This window comes from Rhinoderma darwinii (genome assembly GCF_050947455.1).
Source record: "Rhinoderma darwinii isolate aRhiDar2 chromosome 1 unlocalized genomic scaffold, aRhiDar2.hap1 SUPER_1_unloc_27, whole genome shotgun sequence".
NCBI lineage: Eukaryota > Metazoa > Chordata > Amphibia > Anura > Rhinodermatidae > Rhinoderma > Rhinoderma darwinii.
The window spans coordinates 141710-162791 of NW_027461664.1; the positions used below are offsets into that span (position 1 = coordinate 141710).

The following is a 21082-nucleotide window of genomic DNA, read 5'->3' on the forward strand; positions in this document are numbered from 1 at the left end:
CTGAATGTGAATACATTCAATATCAAATGGACATATACCTGTGATAGATATAGAGTGGATTTTTTTGGATGTGACAATTGAGGCTGATACAGAGGGAGTATTACAGACTGATGTCTATAGAAAGGAGACGTCGGTCAATTCCCTTCTGCACGCTACCTCAGCACATCCACATTCCACTACTAGGGCTGTCCCAGTTGGTCAATTTCTGAGAATGAAGCGGATCTGCTCTTCTGAGGATAAATTTGAAGAGCAATCACAGGACCTCAAAGAGAGATTTCTAGCCAGGGGATATAGCCACAGATGCATCAAGCAGGGATACAGTCGTGCCAAAAATACGGAACGAAAGAACCTGTTACATTCGACAGGTATAAAAAAGAAAGATCAGAAGGATAATAAAATTAGATTCATCTCCACTTTTAACAACCAGTGGCAAATGCGATCAGTTCTGGAGAAACATTGGCCGATTTTACATACAGAACCTGCATTCTCAAAGGCTTTACCAACTAATCCTCAGATGACGGCTAGAAGGAATAAAAATCTGAGAGACTTATTGGTGAAGAGCCATTATGTACCATTACAATCTAATCCTTTCTCTACACGAGGCCCTATTCAGGGGTGTTACCCCTGTGGTGACTGTGTGGCATGTGCCAACATAGCGCGGACAACCTCTTTTAATTCCGTTAAAAACAAACGTCATTTTAAAATCCTGCATTATATATCATGCAGCACAACCCATGTTATTTACTACGCAACATGTGGATGCCCAAAGGTCTACGTTGGCTTAACATCTAGACAACTCAGGGTCCGGATTCGTGAACATGTGAGGGATATCCTGGCTGCGAAGGATGTCAGCGATTTAACACTTTTGAAGACGATCCCGAAACATTTTAAATTACACCATGGATGTGACCCCAAAACCTTTTTGGCGTGGGGCATAGACATGGTACATTGTGGTGTTAGAGGGGGAAATGCGAATAAGATCTTGGCACAAAAGGAGTGCAGATGGATCACTACCCTTGGAACTATGACCCCCCTAGGTCTTAATGAGAAATTGAGCTTCTCTGCTTTTCTATAAAATATAAATAATGGTAGCCTCGTCCATTGCAAATAAAATATTTTAGGCGATTTTAATTTATACTATATACATGTCCTACCTTGATTTGCTATTAACTGCATATTCTTGTGTCCAGGTTTAGATTCTGTTGAACTTTTTCCAATGTGAGGTGTTCTTCCGGACGGCTGTGACGTTATTGGAAACATCTGGAAAATAAATATTCGATTTATCACAGATTGATATAGTGATGAGAGAACGAACATTCAGTCCTTATACTAAAATATCAACTATGTCTGAAACAAATATCTTGTATGTTACTTCATGATGCTACTCTTTTGAATATTATTGTAACAATTTCCCCTCCCCCCCCTTTTTTTTTGTTCTTAATTATTGATTTAATATGTGCTTTTTCTGTACACTATAGAGATATACTCTGTATTTTATAATAAAACAGTATAATTTCACTTTTTCACCCCCCCCCCTTTTTCTTTTCACTTAGTCACGATTCACGATTTACGTTTATTCCACATATTTGCTGTATTTAATATTTATATATATATTTATTTCACTGACTTATTGTCACTTTATATCTTAACTCATTTTTTCGTTATAATTTTTATAACGATTTATGATGTGATTATGAGTAATATTTTCACTTTTTTTCACTGTTCTGCATATATTCTTATTATTTTTTGAATATACCTAGTTTTGTCCATTTTCATATCACTTTTTCACATTTTTACATTGTACACTTTATGTTTGCGTTATGTTTCGCTGATATATATAATTTGCCCTGGGGCATCTCCTTTTTTTACATGTATCATAAGGGGTATATACCGTGTGAGTTTTTCCAGAGGAGTAGCATCGATCACTAATAGAGATAGAGACATACGTAGTTGTAAGATACTTACCTCACTTTGGGGCTGCGCATGCTGCAGGGATGTCGGGTCTGTCCCTCGGTCTCCTCTCTTCAATACGCCGTCTGTGCGCTTGCGCCATCTCCATGGAGACGCGTCTTTGGAGACGCGCGGGCGCAACAGCGGTGTGACGACAGGCGATCGAGGTATTGTGACCTTTGACACAATCTCGCGCATGCGCCGTGGACCAATGAGGAGTGAATCTACACGGAACGTTCAATCTAGTATGATGAGGGACAATATATAAGGAGGACAGGATATAGTTTAGATTATACCCCCTGAGGAAGCTAGAACAGCGAAACGCGCGTTGGGGTGTTATTCTTTGTTACGTGGACCACGTGGATCGCAGGCTCACCATTACATTTATGGGTAAGATCTGATTTATTGGCTCCTTCTGGTTTTTTCCAGATTGGCAATCTTTTCACCACTGGGTACATTCACGGTATATTCCCTTTGGATATATGGCACCGGGGATTTCCTCGGAGTACTTTATTTAGACGGCCAAGTGATACGCTCATTATATGTGGAGACATGACTGTGTGATTTTGTAGCATGATGGGCAGCAGATTATATTGATAATGCACTATTGCAGCTTACTTACTGACGTCATGGGTTTTTTGTATACTACTTTTGTCTATCACATATATGCCCTTGTGTTATGTATACCATGTCCCTTTGGTAAGGTATAGCATTTATACCATTCCTGCGATTCAATATACTGTGGAGTGATCCATATATAACTTTCCTTTTTTTAGAAACCTCGCTTTGTTTATAAATACGTATGTTATATGGTGATATATTTATATGCAATAACATTTATTTTTTACATTATGTGTAGCCTTGTGACTCTTGGTTCTCAATTTCTTTATATGATGTAGTGGAGTCCTGCTACTCTTTGATTTGACATTTTGGGGGTACTGTGTACATATATGTTGGTCGTACCTAACCGCTTACTCTCTCCTGTGAGACATTTATTCATAATAGATGTGTGGCCGGTGTCGCACTGATAAATGGTGTCGGATCTTATCCGCTTTTAGAAAACACTGCACATTTTGCATCGCCATAATCTGAGAGCCAGAACTTCTTTCTTTTTTCACCACCGGAGCCGCGTGAGGGCTTATTTGTTGCGGGACAATCTGTACTTTTCATTGGTACCATTTTGGGGTACATGCAATTTTTTTGATCACTTTTTATTACATTTTTTTGCAAGCCGGGTGACCAAAAACAAGCAATTCTGAGAATGTTTTTTAGTTTATTTTTTGCGGCGTTCACCGTGCACTATAAATGACCATTATATTTTATTCTGCGGGTCGGTACGATTACGGCGACACCAGATGTATATAGGGTCTTTTATGTTTTGCAGCGTTTGCGCAATAAAATCACTTTTTTATAAAATAATTTATTTTCTGTCACCATATTCTGAGAGCCATAACTTTTTTATTTTTCCGTCAAAAAAGCTGTGTAAGGGCTTGTTTTTTGCGGGACGGGTTGTAGTTTTTATCGGTATTATTTTCGGGTACATCCGACTTTTTGATCACTTTTTATTCTCTATTTTGGGAGGGGTGGTGACCAAAAAATAGCGATTCTGGTGTAGTTTTTTATTGATTTTTTTTGGGGTGTTCATCGTGCGGGAAAAATAACATTATAGTTTTATAGTTGGGGTCGTTACGAACGCGGTGATAACAGATATGTGTACTTTTTTTAACGGGTTTATTTTTTTTCTATAATAAAAGTCTTATTATAGGCAAAAAAAGCATTTAGTGTTTATAGAACTTCTAACTTTTATTTTTACACTTTTTTTAAAACATTTTTATTATCTTTTTTTTTTACTTTTTTCACTTGTCCCACTAGGGGACACTTAGACTTGCAGCTCTGATCGCTGCTAGAGTACATTACACTACACACGTAGTGTGATGTACTCTAACTGTCATTGTGACGTGACAGTCACACTGACAGGAAGCCTCAGAGGAGCGGCCGGAGGCTGCTCCTCCGAGGCTTCCGTACATGGCAACCCAGAGGTCATTGTCTGACCTCCGATTGCCGTGACAAGCATCGGTAGCCCCCACGATCACTTCGTGGGGGCTGCTGATGTGCTTCAAACCACTTAAATGCGGCGACGGCAATCCGTCGCCGCATTTATGGGGTTAATTGCCGAAATCAGCGGCGATGGTCCGCTTACCGGCAAGGCTGGAGTGTCAGCTGTCGGGGACAGCTGACTTCCCGGTTCCCGGACACTGTCCGTTAGGACAGTGTGCGCCGGGAACTACTCCGCAATAGTACGTCTGGATGCGGGAACTAACCCCTCTGCAGGACGTACTATTGCGGAGCAGCGCGTGAAGAGGTTAAAAAAACGTCCCAAGAAGTGATATGCACTTCTTTTGGCGGGCGTCTTTTTACGTGCCGTTTTTGAAAAACGGCCGTGTAAAAAACGCCCCGTCGGAATGGGAAGATGTTTGTAGGCGTTCTTTCCGATTTTTTAGGCTTTTTTCGGGACGTTTACGGCCCGAAAAACAGCTGAAAACACTGCGTGTGAACATACCCTTAGAATAATGAAAGTGAAGTGAATGACTTTTGTTGACCGGTTCACACGGCGTGTATTTGACAAGTTTTTTTGTGTGCATTTTACGTGCCAAAAACTGCATAAAAAAATGCTTGATTACGCTTGATTTTGCATATTTGGGGGGATTTGTGTGTGTGTGTGTGTGTGTGTGTGTGTGTGGACGGGGGGGTGCTTGCCGCTGATTCTTCAAAACAGCGGATAAGTGGCTATGAAGTATCAGCGACGCCTGTGCATACTCCGCTCTGCTACACACACACACAAAGCACTGCTACACACATACACACACAGTCAGCACTGCTACATACATACATTAACACACACACACACACACACACACACTCAGCACTGCTACATATATACACACACACACACACTCAGTACTGCTACACAGACACACACACTCAGCTCTGCTACATAGACACACACACTCAGCACTGCTACATACAGACACACACACACACACTCAGCACTGCTACATACAGACACACACACAGCACTGCCACATACATACACAGTCAGCACTTCTACATACATACACACATACAGCCAGCACTGCTACGTACATACACACTCAGCAATGCTACTTATACACACACACACACACACACACAGCACTGATACACAGACACACACTCAGCTCTGCTGCACAGACACACACTCAGCTCTGCTGCACAGACACACACTCAGCGCTACTACACAGACACACACTCAGCACTGCTACATACAGACACACACTGTAATGACCGGGGGTAGGGAAACAGACAAGTGAGCCCTAATCTACCCGCCACTCAGTCCCTGCCTACTTGCAACGACCCGCCCTAGGCGACAGGTTACAACTGGGCGACGGTCCCTACGCTCAATAAGTGCACGACAGACAGACAAGGGAACACAGAAGCTAAGGGAAATGGGGCCGTTGCCCACGGAAACGCCGTGAGCAACAAGAGTGGTGAACGAGCCGAGTCAAACCAGGAGTGTACGAGGTACCAAACGCAGAGCAGGAGAGTAGTGAACAAGCCGAGTCAACCAGGAGTGTACGAGGTACCAAACGCAGAGCAGGAGAGTAGTCAGTAAGCCAGGGTCAATATGAAGCAAGGACAAATAGTTCAAGAAGCTGCAGCAGGGCAAGGAAACCAAACGAGAAGAATCACAAGCAAGGAGGAACAGGAAAGGCAGGTATAAATAGACAGAGGGCGGGAGCTAGCTCCGTCTGGCCAGGCTGTGATAGGATGGCAGGCTTAGGAGTGGGAGAGCCTGAGTGGTGGAAGATGGAGTCAGTCTCACAGACATAGAAGCAGGTGCAGACTGATTACCTATGGGCGATGATACAGAAGCTGTGCCTGGCAGATCCTTTACACACACACTCAGCACTGCTACATACGGACACACACAGACGTGCTACATACATACACACAGTCAGCACTACTACATACATACACACACAAACACTCAGCACTATTACACAGACACACTCAGCTCTGCTACACAGACACTCAGCTCTGCTACACAAACACACTCAGCTCTGCTACACAGACACACTCAGCTCTGTTACACAGACACACTCAGCTCTGCTACACAGACACATACTTAGCTCTACTACACAGACACACACAGTCAGCACGGCTACATACAGAAACACACACACTCAGTACTGCTACATACAGACACACACAGCACTGCTACATACATACACACGGTCAGTACTGTTACATACATCGACACTCAACACTGCTACACACACACAAACACACACTCAGAACTCCTACATACATACACATACACACTCAGCTCTGCTACACAGACACTCACTCAGCTCTGCTACACAGACACACACACTCAGCTCTACTACACAGACACACACACTCAGCTCTACTACATCTGACAAGCTTAGCTCCGCACACCGTCCACACTGACAATACATCTAGCGCCAGGGGGGGGGCCGGGGGTCCGCCAGGGGGGGGTAGTCGGGGGTCACGAGAGCGGGTGTCTGTGAGAGGGGGACAGACAGAGACACACACTCAGCTATACTACATCTGACAAGCTTAGCTTCGCACACTGTCCACACTGACAATACATCTAGCGACAAGGGGGCAGGGGCCCTACGGGGGGCCGTCGGAGGTCACGAGAGCGGGGGTCTGTGAGAGAAAGGGATAGACAGACACACACACACACACACACCTTACATGCAGTGCAGCCGGTCTTCATAATGGCGCCTGCTATCTCCCTACAAACAGCTTCTCTGCTGTGTGACTCTGACCTGCGTCTGTGCAGTACAGAGCCAGATAGCAGAGGCAATGGACAGGAGCCGTTCATTGTGTCCTATGCATTGTGCTGCCGTATTCCATCTCTGTATGTGTCGTTAATCAACACATACAGAGATGGAAAAAAAAATCGGCAGAGAAATTATAGAAGTAAAAGTATGAATACATTAAAAAGTAGAAAGTGACAACACAAATAAATAATTTATTTCTTTACATTATATTAAAAGCAATATAATAATAATAATAATAAATAAAAATCATGACACCTTCCCTATAAAATGTTGGCCTTAACCTGCCTATTGTAGGTCTTTAGGGCCAAGCATTTTTGGATTTTTCATCCTCACATTCCAAGAGTCATATTATTTTCATTTTTCCATCAATGTAGGAGCGCCTGTTTTTGTGTGGCAAGTTGTATTTTTCAATGCCACTATTTGGGGGTACATAACATTTTTTCATTAGCTTTTCATTTTGGGACGAAAGAAAGAAAAACCCCCACAATTCCACCATTTGTTTTTGATTTATTTTTTTTACCATACATCAAAATGTTACTTTATTCAATGTGTCTGCATGATTATGGGAATACCAAATATAAATTTTTTTATGTTTTATTACTTTTACACAATAAAAACATGTTTTATGGAAAAAAAAGTCATTTTTGTGTTGATGCATTCCGAAATACATAACTTTTTATATTTTTCATAGATAGAACTGTATGAGGGCTTGTTTTTTGCGGGATGAGTTGTAGTTTTCATTGGTACCATTTTGGAGTACATATAATTTCTTGACTAATTTTTATTTAAAAAAAATTGTGGAACAATTTTTTAAAAATTTTATTTTTAATTAAAATAGTCTTTTTTTAAAACGGCTTACCGCCTGCACCACGTAAATTAACAAGCTAATAGACTGGTCCCCGCACCTGCAGCCTGTCAATTTACGCGCTGTATTTAATAGAACAGCGTGCTTCTGCACACAATGCCATTTGCAGGATCGGGGTGTCACACTGCCAGCTCCATCCTGTACTGTGAATTTATCAGTTCCCGGTCACAAAAACCCTAAACACAGTTTGTAGTGATTTACATGGGGAAACGGCAGGGAACACACAGATCATGTGTCCTCTGCTAACCTGTGCCACCACAGTAAGGGCAGATACAGACGGACGTTGCGTTTTTGCGCGCGCAAACAACGCAGCGTTTTGCGCGCGCAAAAACCATTTGACAGCTCCGTGTGTCATCCGTGTATGATGCGCGGCTGCGTGATTTTCGCGCAGCCGCCATCATAGAGATGAGGCTAGTCGACGCCCGTCACTGTCCAAGGTGCTGAAAGAGCTAACTGATCGGCAGTAACTCTTTGAGCACCCTCGACAGTGAATGCCGAACACAATATACAGCAACCTGTTAAAAAAAAAAGAAAAAGTTGGTACTTACCCGAGAACTTCCCGGCCGTTGCCTTGGTGACGCGTCCTTGGTGACACGCCTCTCTTGACATCGGGCCCCACCTCCCTGGATGGCGCGGCAGTCCATGTGACCGCTGCAGCCTGTGCTTGGCCTGTGATTGGTTGGAGCTGTCACTTGGACTGAATTGTCATCCCGGGAGGTCAGACTGGAGGAAGAAGCCGGGAGTTATCGGTAAGTGAGAACTTCGTTTTTTTTACAGGTTCATGTTTATTGGGATCGGTAGTCACTGTCCATGGTGCTGAAACAGTTTAACTCTTTCAGCACCCTGGACAGTGACTATCTCCTGACGTCGCGTACCGGAAATTTTTTTGCCGGGTTCATCTCAAAGACACTCCATTTGGATGTTTGAAATTCATCCTTTTGACAGCTGGTGCGCTGTTTCAGTCGGTTCGCACGTAAGTGTTTCCGTGCGACCTGCGTGGTTTTCACGCACCCATTGACTTCAATGGGTGCGTGAAATACGCGGAGATATTGAACCGGTCGCGTTTTTTGCGCAGCAGTCAAACGCTGCGCAAAAAGCACGGACTGTCTGTACTGCCCCATAGACTTGTATTGGTCTTTGCGTGGCGCGTGAAAACCACGCGGCCCGCACGGACCGAATACACGTTCGTGTGAATCCCCCCTAAAAATAATAATAATAATAAATCATAAAAACAGTAAACCATAACTATACGTTTAGCAGCAATTTCCCACATTTTCAATAACATTTCAAAAGTCTATTTTTAGGGAACAGTTCAGTCCTGACGAGGCTTTGAGGGGCTTATATATTAGAAACCCCCATAAATCACCCTATTTCAAAACCGCATTTACAACGCTTTCTAACCCTTTAGGCGTTTCACAGAAACTAAAGCAAAGTGGAGGTGAAATTTACTAATTCAATTATTTTTGCAGAAATTCAATTTGAATCCATTTTATTTTTGTAACCCAGCAAGTGATAACAGAGAAACACAACTCAATATTTATTGTCCAGATTCTGCGGTTTTTAGAAATATCCCATATGTGGCCCTAGTGTGCTACTAGACTCAAACACAGGCCTCAGAAACAAAGGAGTACATACTGGGCTTTTGGGCCTTCATTTTACACTCAACATTGCAATTGCAACACCAAGTAGGACAAGCCATAAGGTTATGCAAATCGAGGAAGTAGCAGGTGTCGAAGATCTGCAAATTATCACATTTTCAAGTACCTACGTAGCTCCAATCTGTGGCATGTGGGACAGGCATGAACGCCAGATTGAGAGCAAAGTTTTTCAGCCACATGAAACCTCAAAAATCGGATCAAGTGTTATTTGATGATTGTGCAATGTCTCCTGTTCATTGACGTGCCCGTTATCGCCACTTGTCGCAAACGGAGAGAGACAGAATCCTTGAACTTCAGACATTGGTTTATCACTCCTGCAGATCGCTACGCACCTAGGCCGAGATGTCAGCACTGTTCAACGTTGAGTGTCCCGGAGGTTAGGAGAAAAACAACGAACGGGAATGACAGAAAGAGGTGCGCGGATGCGAATATATGCACGAACCGATCGTCTGATTGGAAGAATGGCGCATAACGATTGACTCTGTATTGCAAGTGAAATTGGACATCACATCAAAAAGCCTAGGGCCGCAACCAGTGTCGACACAAACCATCAAAAGGCATTTGAACGACATTGGGCTATGAGCCAGACGTGCCATTGACTACACACCACTGCTCTCAAAGGCTATCATGGTGCACAGCAAGACGGCAATGGAGGATGGAATGGAGGTCTATCCTCTTCAGCGATGAGTCCTGCTTTTGTCTCGGGCACAATGATAGCCGGAAATTGGTCTGAAAACCACGTAGGCAATGCCATGAAGAGGCCTTCACAAGGGAACGTGACACCGGCCCTACTCCCGGGATTATGGTGTGGGGTGGCATAATGTACAGTAGCCTGACCCCTCTAGTCTTCATTTCAGGTACACGAACAGTTCGGCGTTACATTCATTTGGTTGTGGAGCAATTTCTCCAAAGTGTCCCAGAAGCCAGTTTTCAACAGAACAATGCCAGGCTGCATGTTGCTCATGCTACTGTGAGCAGCCTGTGTGGCCTAAACGTGCTACCATGGCCTGCAGCGTCTTTTGGACTTGTCTCCCATCTAGCACCTCTGGGACGTCATTGGACAGCAAATGCAAGGGAGCTGCCAACAGCCAATCTTGATAATTTGCGTGCTCAAGTGCATTCAGCGTGGCATAACAGCTATTAATAACCTCATTGATAGAATGCCAAGGCATGTACGTACGTGTATTTCTGCACTTGGCGCTCATACTCGGCACAGAATAAATCAAGGCGTTTGGAATATTTTGTTTCCATTTTTTTATCATTTGCATATTATTAACATGTCGATCGATCCTGTGATTTCCACAATTCCAAAACGTTTCCTCCTTGGTGTTGCAATTTTAATGTTGAGGAATCGGATATAGGTGTAACCCGTCAGTGTAATCCTGCCTGTGATGATACTGAGAGGACTGCTGAGAAGTGATCTCTAAAGAACAGGAAGGATCAGTCTCTTATAAATGGTGGATCCTGTGTTATCTATATATAGGTGTAACCCGTCAGTGTAATCCTGCCTGTGATGATACTGAGAGGACTGCTGAGAAGCGATCTCTAAAGAACAGGAAGGATCAGTCTCTTATAAATGGTGGATCCTGTGTTATCTATATATAGGGGTTATCTGTCAGTGTAATCCTGCCTGCGATGATAAAGAGATGACTGCTGAGAAGTGATCTCTAAAGAACAGGAAGGATCAGTCTCTTATAAATGGTGGATCCTGTGTTATCTATATATAGGGGTTACCTGTCAGTGTAATCCTGCCTGAGATGATAATGAGGTGACTGCTGAGAAGCGATTTCTACAATATTGTCACAATACCAGAATTTGGACTTCGATACCGATACTTCGTGTAGAATTACAATTTGAGATACCAAAACGATACTTTGCTAACAATAATAATAAAATAAAAAAACCCCCAAAAATAAAAAGTCCTTCCACTTTCTGATTTGAGGCTCATGGTCTTATGAATTTTGAACCTCCATTAATGTAATTAATCCCATTATGTAGCTCACAGTCATAATGGGCAACATTGAGTTAATGTGTGAGAGAAGGTGTATGGGCAGCACAGTAGAACAAAAACCTCCAGGGCATAAGGGTGCCGGCCTCCAGGGATCCGACTTGTAAATCCCCAATGGTATACAAATGTAAGGAGAAAGAGGCAGCCTGTCCTGCAAGAAACCTGTGATCCTGTCAGCAAGGAGAGATGGTGAGAATCTATGTGTGTCTGTGTGTGTGTATGTGTGTGTATATGTTACAGTGTGTGTGTGTGTGTGTGTATGTATATGTATATATATATATATATATATATATATATGTGTCTGTGTGTCTACATATTTACCTGTAAGTATATATTCCAGATGTGTGTATGTATAATTGCCTGTATGTCTAAATATCTGTCTCTATGTATGCACAGTATATATGTTCCAGTATGTGCGTGTCTATATATGTGGTTCATATTTGGTTTGTGTAGGGGGCGGCAACAGGGAGTCCCGCACAGGGTGCCATCCAACCTAAGACCAGTCCTGATCATGTGATATCTATATATAGGTGTTACCTGTCAGTGTAATCCTGTCTGTAATGATAATGAGATGTCTGCTGAGAATTGATCTCTACAGAACAGGAAGGATCAGTCTATTATAAGACTCAGTGGCCAGAGGGAAAAATGCAAGATTTTAGGATTATTTTGAAATAAAGATGACTTAAAAGAAAACAAATCTTAAAAATATTTTTAACATAAAAACTTGATTTAAACAATAGGTAATTTTCTGAGTAAGTGGTTAAACGGAGTTTCCTCAGATCCCGGCTGTTAATCACAGCTGGTGCCTCCAAAATCTGATACTAAGCCTAGTGCATGACCGGATTCATAGATCACCTTGTAGAGAACTTCTATGTGCAGTCACAGCTCCCTCAGGTCCTGCACTATGTATAATACAGTGTCTGACGTGTTACTGTAATGTAGAACTAAGGAGGAACCCCACCTTAACAAACCTCCCAATTCACTTTCTAAATTCATTATCACTTACCTCTGGTAACACCTCCTGGAATTTCCTCCTCCACTTCACTGTTATATGGTTGATCGCCCCTCACCCGCTCTTCTTCTTCTTCATCCTCCACTTTAATATCAGTCAGATCTTCCCCCTGATTTCACATATGTAACAATTCAGTACAATACAGCAGAGAGTGCGAAGAATCTAACAGATCAACATAAGAAATCACCAAAATCTATGACCACATCTATGACCGCAGGACCAAAAAGCTCCGCACCCCCTATATAGATCTGGTATACGGCTCAGCTTCATCTACCTGATGATTCTCTGGGACATTGTGATTTTCCTCTGGACAGTCCTGGGAATACAGAGGACTGGGACATCTCTCTGGTGGATTTCTCCTACTGGATCCATCTGTAGGAAACACACAGTGACTGAATACATGACTACTGTATATCTGTCTATATATCAGACACTTCTCTCTACACTTCTATGTTTACTGATCAGAGCCGGAATTACAATGTTGAGGTCCTCACTACCGGTGTCGATGTTCCTGCACCTTGTAAGCCGCCGGCCTAAAGGAGACTGTGCCCTACCAGAGCGAACGGCGGGGCGTAACTGGCTCCCTGCTCCACCATAGTATTTACCTGTATCTGCCTTCTATGGACACAGTTACACATGAAAGTGGCGGGACACAGGGGCCTCTATTTTGAGAGTGCCCTGCAACCCAAAAAAATTGTCAGTGTGTCAAATGCTTATTAGCCTCTTAAAGGCTGTGTACACCTTTATAGACAATATTTCTATATGCTTTTATTAACCCCTTCACAACGGCCATACAGCAATATTCGTTCAAACCGCTGATGCCCCGGGCAGTTGTCATATAAATAAACATTGGCAGAATGGAAAGGGGTTTAATGTGTGCAGCACTGCACTTTCCTGTCCGCCGGCTCTCTCCACAAGTGCCGGCACATCTCCCCCTTAGTTTAATCAAACTTATATGCCAAACCCCTGCAGATAGCACCCCAGCACCTGTAGATAGCGCCACTGAAGCTCCCACTAGGAGCAGAATGCTTTGCCAGAGCGTTGCCGTCAACTTGGCTAGGAATTGTGATCCTAGAGGGAGCCCCTGACGTCTCTGTCCATATATGGACAGTCACGACAGGGACTCCTCTGGGAGTGGAATCCACGGCCTATTTTTGACCTGTTTAAGACAGAACCATTTCTCAAGTCTGACGTGTCACTTTAAAGAGGCTCTGTCACCAGATTTTCAAACCCCTATCTCGTATTGCAGCAGATCGGCGCTGCAATGTAGATTACAGTAACGTTTTTTTTTCTTTCAAAAACGAGCATTTTTGGCCAAGTTATGACCATTTTTATATTTATGCAAATGAGCCTTTCTTAAGTACAACTGGGCGTGTTTAAAGTTAAGTCCAAGTCGGCGTGTATTGTGTGCGTACATCTGGGTGTGTTTACTTCTTTTATTAGCAGGGCGTTGTGAATGGAAGTGGATGATGCTGATTCGTCAGCATCATACACTTCCATTCACAACGCCCAGCTAGTAAAACAAGTAAAAACACCCCGATGTACACACATAATACACGCCGACTTGGACTTAACTTTAAACACGCCCAGTTGTACTTAAGAAAGGCTCATTTGCATAAATATAAAAATGGTCATAACTTGGCCAAAAATGCTCGTTTAAAAAAAAACAAAAAAAACGTTACTGTTATCTACATTGCAGCGCCGATCTGCTGCAATACGAGATAGGGGTTTGAAAATCTGGTGACAGCCTCTTTAAGGGTATGTGCACACGGGGCGGATAAGATGTAGATTTTCTGTTCTCCACATAGAGGTGGGACCCCCATATATCAGACATTTATGGCATATCTCTCAGATGAGAAGAGTAAAATGAAGACATTCCCCCCCCAGACAATGAAGACCTGACTCCTGACAACCTGACACATGACGGATACTGGGGAGACATTGCTGACATCGCACAAGACGTGGTGCACACTATGCAGTCAGTGTTTTGATATGAACTGTGAGGTTCTGCAGCAGCTGAGGTGACATTATATATAAAGGAAACATGCAGTGTGATCTCTTATCATCATGTTATAGCGCAGGTGGAGCAGAGCAGAGTGATACATTGTTTTGTGGAATAAGATTCAGTATAAACTTGTATTTTACTCATTTAACCCCTTCCTGAACAGGACATTTACCGACATAGGGAACACCTGACACCCTGGGCTGGAAACCTGCAAAGGCTGGAAACCTAAGAGAACTGTGATTAAGGCCATTTATATACTTAGATTCTGTGGTCAACAGCGACTGCAGAAACTAAGCTGTAAGAAAGACGGGGGTCCTCCCTGACAGCTCATCGTCCCCACGCGACACGATGGACGGTTGTCATGGCAGCATGGGGGGCAATGAAGGTCCGCCATCTTTCTGCTCCTACAAACCCCTTAATATTAATCACGATATATTGCGATACATTAGTATTACAGTGATTTGTACCGGAGATCTAATCATCACTAGTTCAAGTCCCCCAGAACAGGAATACATTTTTTTAGAAAAAACAGTAAAATAAAGTTTTCATTTATGAATAAAAATAATTTAAAATGTAAAAAAAACCTCCACAAACCCTTTTCCCATTTTTTCTCTAAAGTAACGTAAAAAACATAAACATAACTGGTATCACCGCATCCGTAAGAGTCAGAACGATTACAATATAATGTTATTTACCCGCACGGTGAACACCGTAAAAACATAAACATAACTGGTATCACCGCATCCGTAAGAGTCAGAACGATTACAATATAATGTTATTTACCCGCACGGTGAACACCGTAAAAACATAAACATAACTGGTATCACCGCATCCGTAAGAGTCAGAACGATTACAATATAATGTTATTTACCCGCACGGTGAACACCGTAAAAACATAAACATAACTGGTATCACCACATCCGTAAGAGTCAGAACGATTACAATATAATGTTATTTACCCGCACGGTGAACACCGTAAAAACATAAACATAACTGGTATCACCGCATCCGTAAGAGTCAGAACGATTACAATATAATGTTATTTACCCGCACGGTGAACACCGTAAAAACATAAACATAACTGGTATCACCGCATCCGTAAGAGTCAGAACGATTACAATATAATGTTATTTACCCGCACGGTGAACACCGTAAAAACATAAACATAACTGGTATCACCGCATCCGTAAGAGTCAGAACGATTACAATATAATGTTATTTACCCGCACGGTGAACACCGTAAAAACATAAACATAACTGGTATCACCGCATCCGTAAGAGTCAGAACGATTACAATATAATGTTATTTACCCGCACGGTGAACACCGTAAAAACATAAACATAACTGGTATCACCGCATCCGTAAGAGTCAGAACGATTACAATATAATGTTATTTACCCGCACGGTGAACACCGTAAAAACATAAACATAACTGGTATCACCGCATCCGTAAGAGTCAGAACGATTACAATATAATGTTATTTACCCGCACGGTGAACACCGTAAAAACATAAACATAACTGGTATCACCGCATCCGTAAGAGTCAGAACGATTACAATATAATGTTATTTACCCGCACGGTGAACACCGTAAAAACATAAACATAACTGGTATCACCGCATCCGTAAGAGTCAGAACGATTACAATATAATGTTATTTACCCGCACGGTGAACACCGTAAAAACATAAACATAACTGGTATCACCGCATCCGTAAGAGTCAGAACGATTACAATATAATGTTATTTACCCGCATGGTGAACACCGTAAAAACATAAACATAACTGGTATCACCGCATCCGTAAGAGTCAGAACGATTACAATATAATGTTATTTACCCGCACGGTGAACACCGTAAAAACATAAACATAACTGGTATCACCGCATCCGTAAGAGTCAGAACGATTACAATATAATGTTATTTACCCGCATGGTGAACACCGTAAAAACATAAACATAACTGGTATCACCGCATCCATAAGAGTCAGAACGATTACAATATAATGTTATTTACCCGCACGGTGAACACCGTAAAAACATAAACATAACTGGTATCACCGCATCCGTAAGAGTCAGAACGATTACAATATAATGTTATTTACCCGCACGGTGAACACCGTAAAAACATAAACATAACTGGTATCACCGCATCCGTAAGAGTCAGAACGATTACAATATAATGTTATTTACCCGCACGGTAAACACCGTAAAAAACATAAACATAACTGGTATCACCACATCCGTAAGAGTCAGAACGATTACAATATAATGTTATTTACCCGCACGGTAAACACCGTAAAAAACATAAACATAACTGGTATCACCGCATCCGTAAGAGTCAGAACGATTACAATATAATGTTATTTACCCGCACGGTGAACACCGTAAAAACATAAACATAACTGGTATCACCGCATCCGTAAGAGTCAGAACGATTACAATATAATGTTATTTACCCGCACGGTGAACACCGTAAAAACATAAACATAACTGGTATCACCGCATCCGTAAGAGTCAGAACGATTACAATATAATGTTATTTACCCGCACGGTGAACACCGTAAAAACATAAACATAACTGGTATCACCGCATCCGTAAGAGTCAGAACGATTACAATATAATGTTATTTACCCGCACGGTGAACACCGTAAAAACATAAACATAACTGGTATCACCGCATCCGTAAGAGTCAGAACGATTACAATATAATGTTATTTACCCGCACGGTGAACACCGTAAAAACATAAACATAACTGGTATCACCGCATCCGTAAGAGTCAGAACGATTACAATATAATGTTATTTACCCGCACGGTGAACACCGTAAAAACATAAACATAACTGGTATCACCGCATCCGTAAGAGTCAGAACGATTACAATATAATGTTATTTACCCGCACGGTGAACACCGTAAAAACATAAACATAACTGGTATCACCGCATCCGTAAGAGTCAGAACGATTACAATATAATGTTATTTACCCGCACGGTGAACACCGTAAAAACATAAACATAACTGGTATCACCGCATCCGTAAGAGTCAGAACGATTACAATATAATGTTATTTACCCGCACGGTGAACACCGTAAAAACATAAACATAACTGGTATCACCGCATCCGTAAGAGTCAGAACGATTACAATATAATGTTATTTACCCGCACGGTGAACACCGTAAAAAACATAAACATAACTGGTATCACCGCATCCGTAAGAGTCAGAACGATTACAATATAATGTTATTTACCCGCACGGTGAACACCGTAAAAACATAAACATAACTGGTATCACCGCATCCGTAAGAGTCAGAACGATTACAATATAATGTTATTTACCCGCACGGTGAACACCGTAAAAACATAAACATAACTGGTATCACCGCATCCGTAAGAGTCAGAACGATTACAATATAATGTTATTTACCCGCATGGTGAACACCGTAAAAACATAAACATAACTGGTATCACCGCATCCGTAAGAGTCAGAACGATTACAATATAATGTTATTTACCCGCACGGTGAACACCGTAAAAACATAAACATAACTGGTATCACCGCATCCGTAAGAGTCAGAACGATTACAATATAATGTTATTTACCCGCATGGTGAACACCGTAAAAACATAAACATAACTGGTATCACCGCATCCATAAGAGTCAGAACGATTACAATATAATGTTATTTACCCGCACGGTGAACACCGTAAAAACATAAACATAACTGGTATCACCGCATCCGTAAGAGTCAGAACGATTACAATATAATGTTATTTACCCGCACGGTGAACACCGTAAAAACATAAACATAACTGGTATCACCGCATCCGTAAGAGTCAGAACGATTACAATATAATGTTATTTACCCGCACGGTAAACACCGTAAAAAACATAAACATAACTGGTATCACCGCATCCATAAGAGTCAGAACGATTACAATATAATGTTATTTACCCGCACGGTAAACACCGTAAAAAACATAAACATAACTGGTATCACCGCATCCGTAAGAGTCAGAACGATTACAATATAATGTTATTTACCCGCACGGTGAACACCGTAAAAAACATTTTTAAAAAATAAAAAAAGACTAGCAGCTCTAAAAGTATAAATAAAAAATAAATAAAATTATCAAAAACTGCAGCTCGTCCCACAAAAAATAAGCCCTCACTCCGCTACATCGACGGAAAAATAAAAAAAGTTCTGGTTCTGAATATACATAGTTGCGAACTTTTTAAAAAAAATTTCAAGGACAATTAGCGTGTGTTCTTCGGTGGGTGTCTTATGGGACGTGGTTTATCTCATGGGTGTGGCTAATGGGGCGTGGTTTTCTTCCCAGAATTTCTGCATCCAAATAAACAAACAAAAACGTCTGCACTAGTTTGGCTGACAACCACTATGGTGGCCGGTATCTCTCTGGTTATCTGGTTTTTACAGGCAGGTGATGTCTCACTTTATCACTAGGGCGAGGTGATATGTGCTGACCACTACTGGCAGCGTAAATACCAGCGCAGATAGTGTCACACTGTAGATGGTGTGCTTCTTTTAGATGGTGCTCCACATAGCCCCCCTGTAGATAGGGCCACACACAGCCCCCCTGTAGATAGGGCCACACACAGCCCCCCTGTAGATAGGGCCACACACAGCCCCCCTGTAGATAGGGCCACACACAGCCTACTTGTAGATAGCGCCACACACAGCCCCCGTGTAGATGGCGCTCCACACTGCCCCCTGCAGATAGCGCCACACACAGCCCCCTGTAGATCGCGCCACAAACAGTCCTACTGTGGATAGCGCCACACACAACCCCCCTTGTAGAAAGCACCATACCCCCTTTTAGATTGCGCCACACACAGCCCTCCTGTAGATTGCGCCACACACAGCCCTCCAGTAGATTGCGCCACATACAGCCCTCCAGTAGATTGCGCCACATACAGCCCCCTTGTAGAGAGAGCCACACACATCACCTTGTGGATAATGCCACACACATCCCCTTGTAGATAGCACCACACCCCCCTTGTACATAGTGCCTCAAAGGGACGGCCAGAACGGTGTGCCATTGCACTGGGTGCATCACTCCAGCAGGTGGAAGGGGGCGCTGCGCTGGCTACCTTTCCCCTGCTAGTTTCAGAAGCGCCCGGGCCCGGCGACTCAGCATCCGCCTTTCCGCCCGTAGCAGCCATAGCGGCTACATCGGGCATGGGGACGCCCATGCTGCCAGTCGGGATGGGCCCCCCATGGCCGGCGGCACCGCTAGCAGCTGCTACGGCTGTAGCAACGCCACATTCAATAGTGTCTGCGTCATTAGTACACAGGTACTATTGAATACTATAGCAAAGCAGGAAGGTATCTCCCAGCTCTGCTATCTGCTAGCGCCACTGTGTGGCTGGGGATTCCGCTCCTGGATTGAGCGCTTGATGTCTCTGTCCATATATGGACAGTGACAACTCCTGAAGCGGAATCCCCGTCCACAGCGTTGCTGATGCGGTGACCGGGGATTCCACTTCAGTAGAGGCCCATGACGTCACTGTCCATAAATAGACAGTCATCAAGCGCTCCGTCCAGGAGCTGAATCTTCGGCCACAGGGGGATTCCGCTCTTTCAGGGAGCTACAGTAGCGCTATGTACAGGAAGGGGGGGGGGTTTCTATCATCTACAAGGGGGCTCTGTGGCACTATCTACAATGGGGCTGTGTGGCACTATCTACAGGAGAATCTGTGAGTGGTGGGCTGATTGTCATTTTACTGTGAGTGGGGGGCTAATGGTCATTTTACTGTGAGTGGGGGGCTGTTGGTCTTCAAGTGGTTTTCACCTCTGACCTCCAATTAAAGTTAATAGGAGGCAGAAAATACCTGTGGCGTTCGTTTGGAGCTTTTTTTGCCTACGTCTTTTCCGTTAGCTTCAACGGCTTAAAGAATCACGCAAAAAAAAAAGTCAAACAACGCTGTCAATTCAAAATCTGCCTTAAAATTCCTGAAGGAATTTTGAGGAAGATATTTTCTACCTTACAAAAAACGCTGTGTGAACATATTCTAAGTGTAGTGCTTGTTTTTAGCTGTTTTCTGTCTTTCTCGAAACAATTTTTGGTAGGGGTGCCCTGAGGAAATTTTATTTTTCCAGTGGTGCCTCGAGTCCGAAAAGGTTGGGAAACTCTGCACTAGGCTACAGGATCACGCCGGCCTACGCAAGGATCCCGTCGCGGAGCAGCTCAGTTCGTCTTGGGAACGGGGCCTAGAGGATTACAATTTTTTTGTGTTTGGGGCACTGTCTACATGGGGAGGTGGGTGGGCTGTATGGCACTGTCTACAAGGGGGAGGTGAGGGGCTGTATGGCACTGTCTACATGGGGGGAGGTGGGGGGCTATATGGCATGATCTACAAGGGGGAGTTGCGGCTCTGTATGGCGCTGTCTACATGGGGGAGGTGGGGGGCGTTGTATGCCACGATCTACAAGGGGGAGGTGGGGGAATGAACAGCACTGTCTACAAGGGGGAGGTGGTGGGCTGTATGACACTGTCTACAAGGAGGGGTGGGCGATTATGGCACAGTCTACAGGGAGGCTGTATGGCACAGTCTACAGGGGGGGCTGTGTGTTTGCCAGCCAGGGGAGGGGGGCATTATACTGTGTGGAGGCCACTAAGCGGACATTATTCTGTGTAAGGGCACTACAGGGGGAAATATACTGTGTATAGCACTTAGGGCGCAAAACACTGTGTGGGCAAAATTAGAGGATA

At 43.2% G+C, this 21082-nt stretch overlaps 1 protein-coding gene and 1 long non-coding RNA gene across 6 annotated transcripts in view; one reads left to right on the forward strand and one right to left on the reverse strand.

Moving 5' to 3' along the window:
* The window catches only part of LOC142671136 (oocyte zinc finger protein XlCOF8.4-like), a 143101-nt gene extending 141695 nt beyond the window's left edge, over positions 1-1406 (forward strand). The window contains exon 9 of the mRNA XM_075847153.1: positions 1191-1406. Within this exon, the coding sequence (XP_075703268.1) occupies positions 1191-1222 (32 nt within the window). The 3' untranslated portion in view covers positions 1223-1406. The remainder of the gene's footprint in view (positions 1-1190) is intronic.
* The window catches only part of LOC142671140 (uncharacterized), a 153080-nt gene that overhangs the window by 124879 nt on the left and 7119 nt on the right, over positions 1-21082 (reverse strand). For 4 of the 5 annotated variants that reach the window (XR_012851794.1, XR_012851793.1, XR_012851796.1 and 1 more), the window contains exons 2-4: positions 12618-12715; positions 12338-12452; positions 1155-1260 (exon numbers count right to left, since the gene is read on the reverse strand). This is a non-coding gene — a long non-coding RNA (uncharacterized LOC142671140). The remainder of the gene's footprint in view (positions 1-1154; positions 1261-12337; positions 12453-12617; positions 12716-21082) is intronic. The other variant, XR_012851797.1, reaches the window with a different exon arrangement.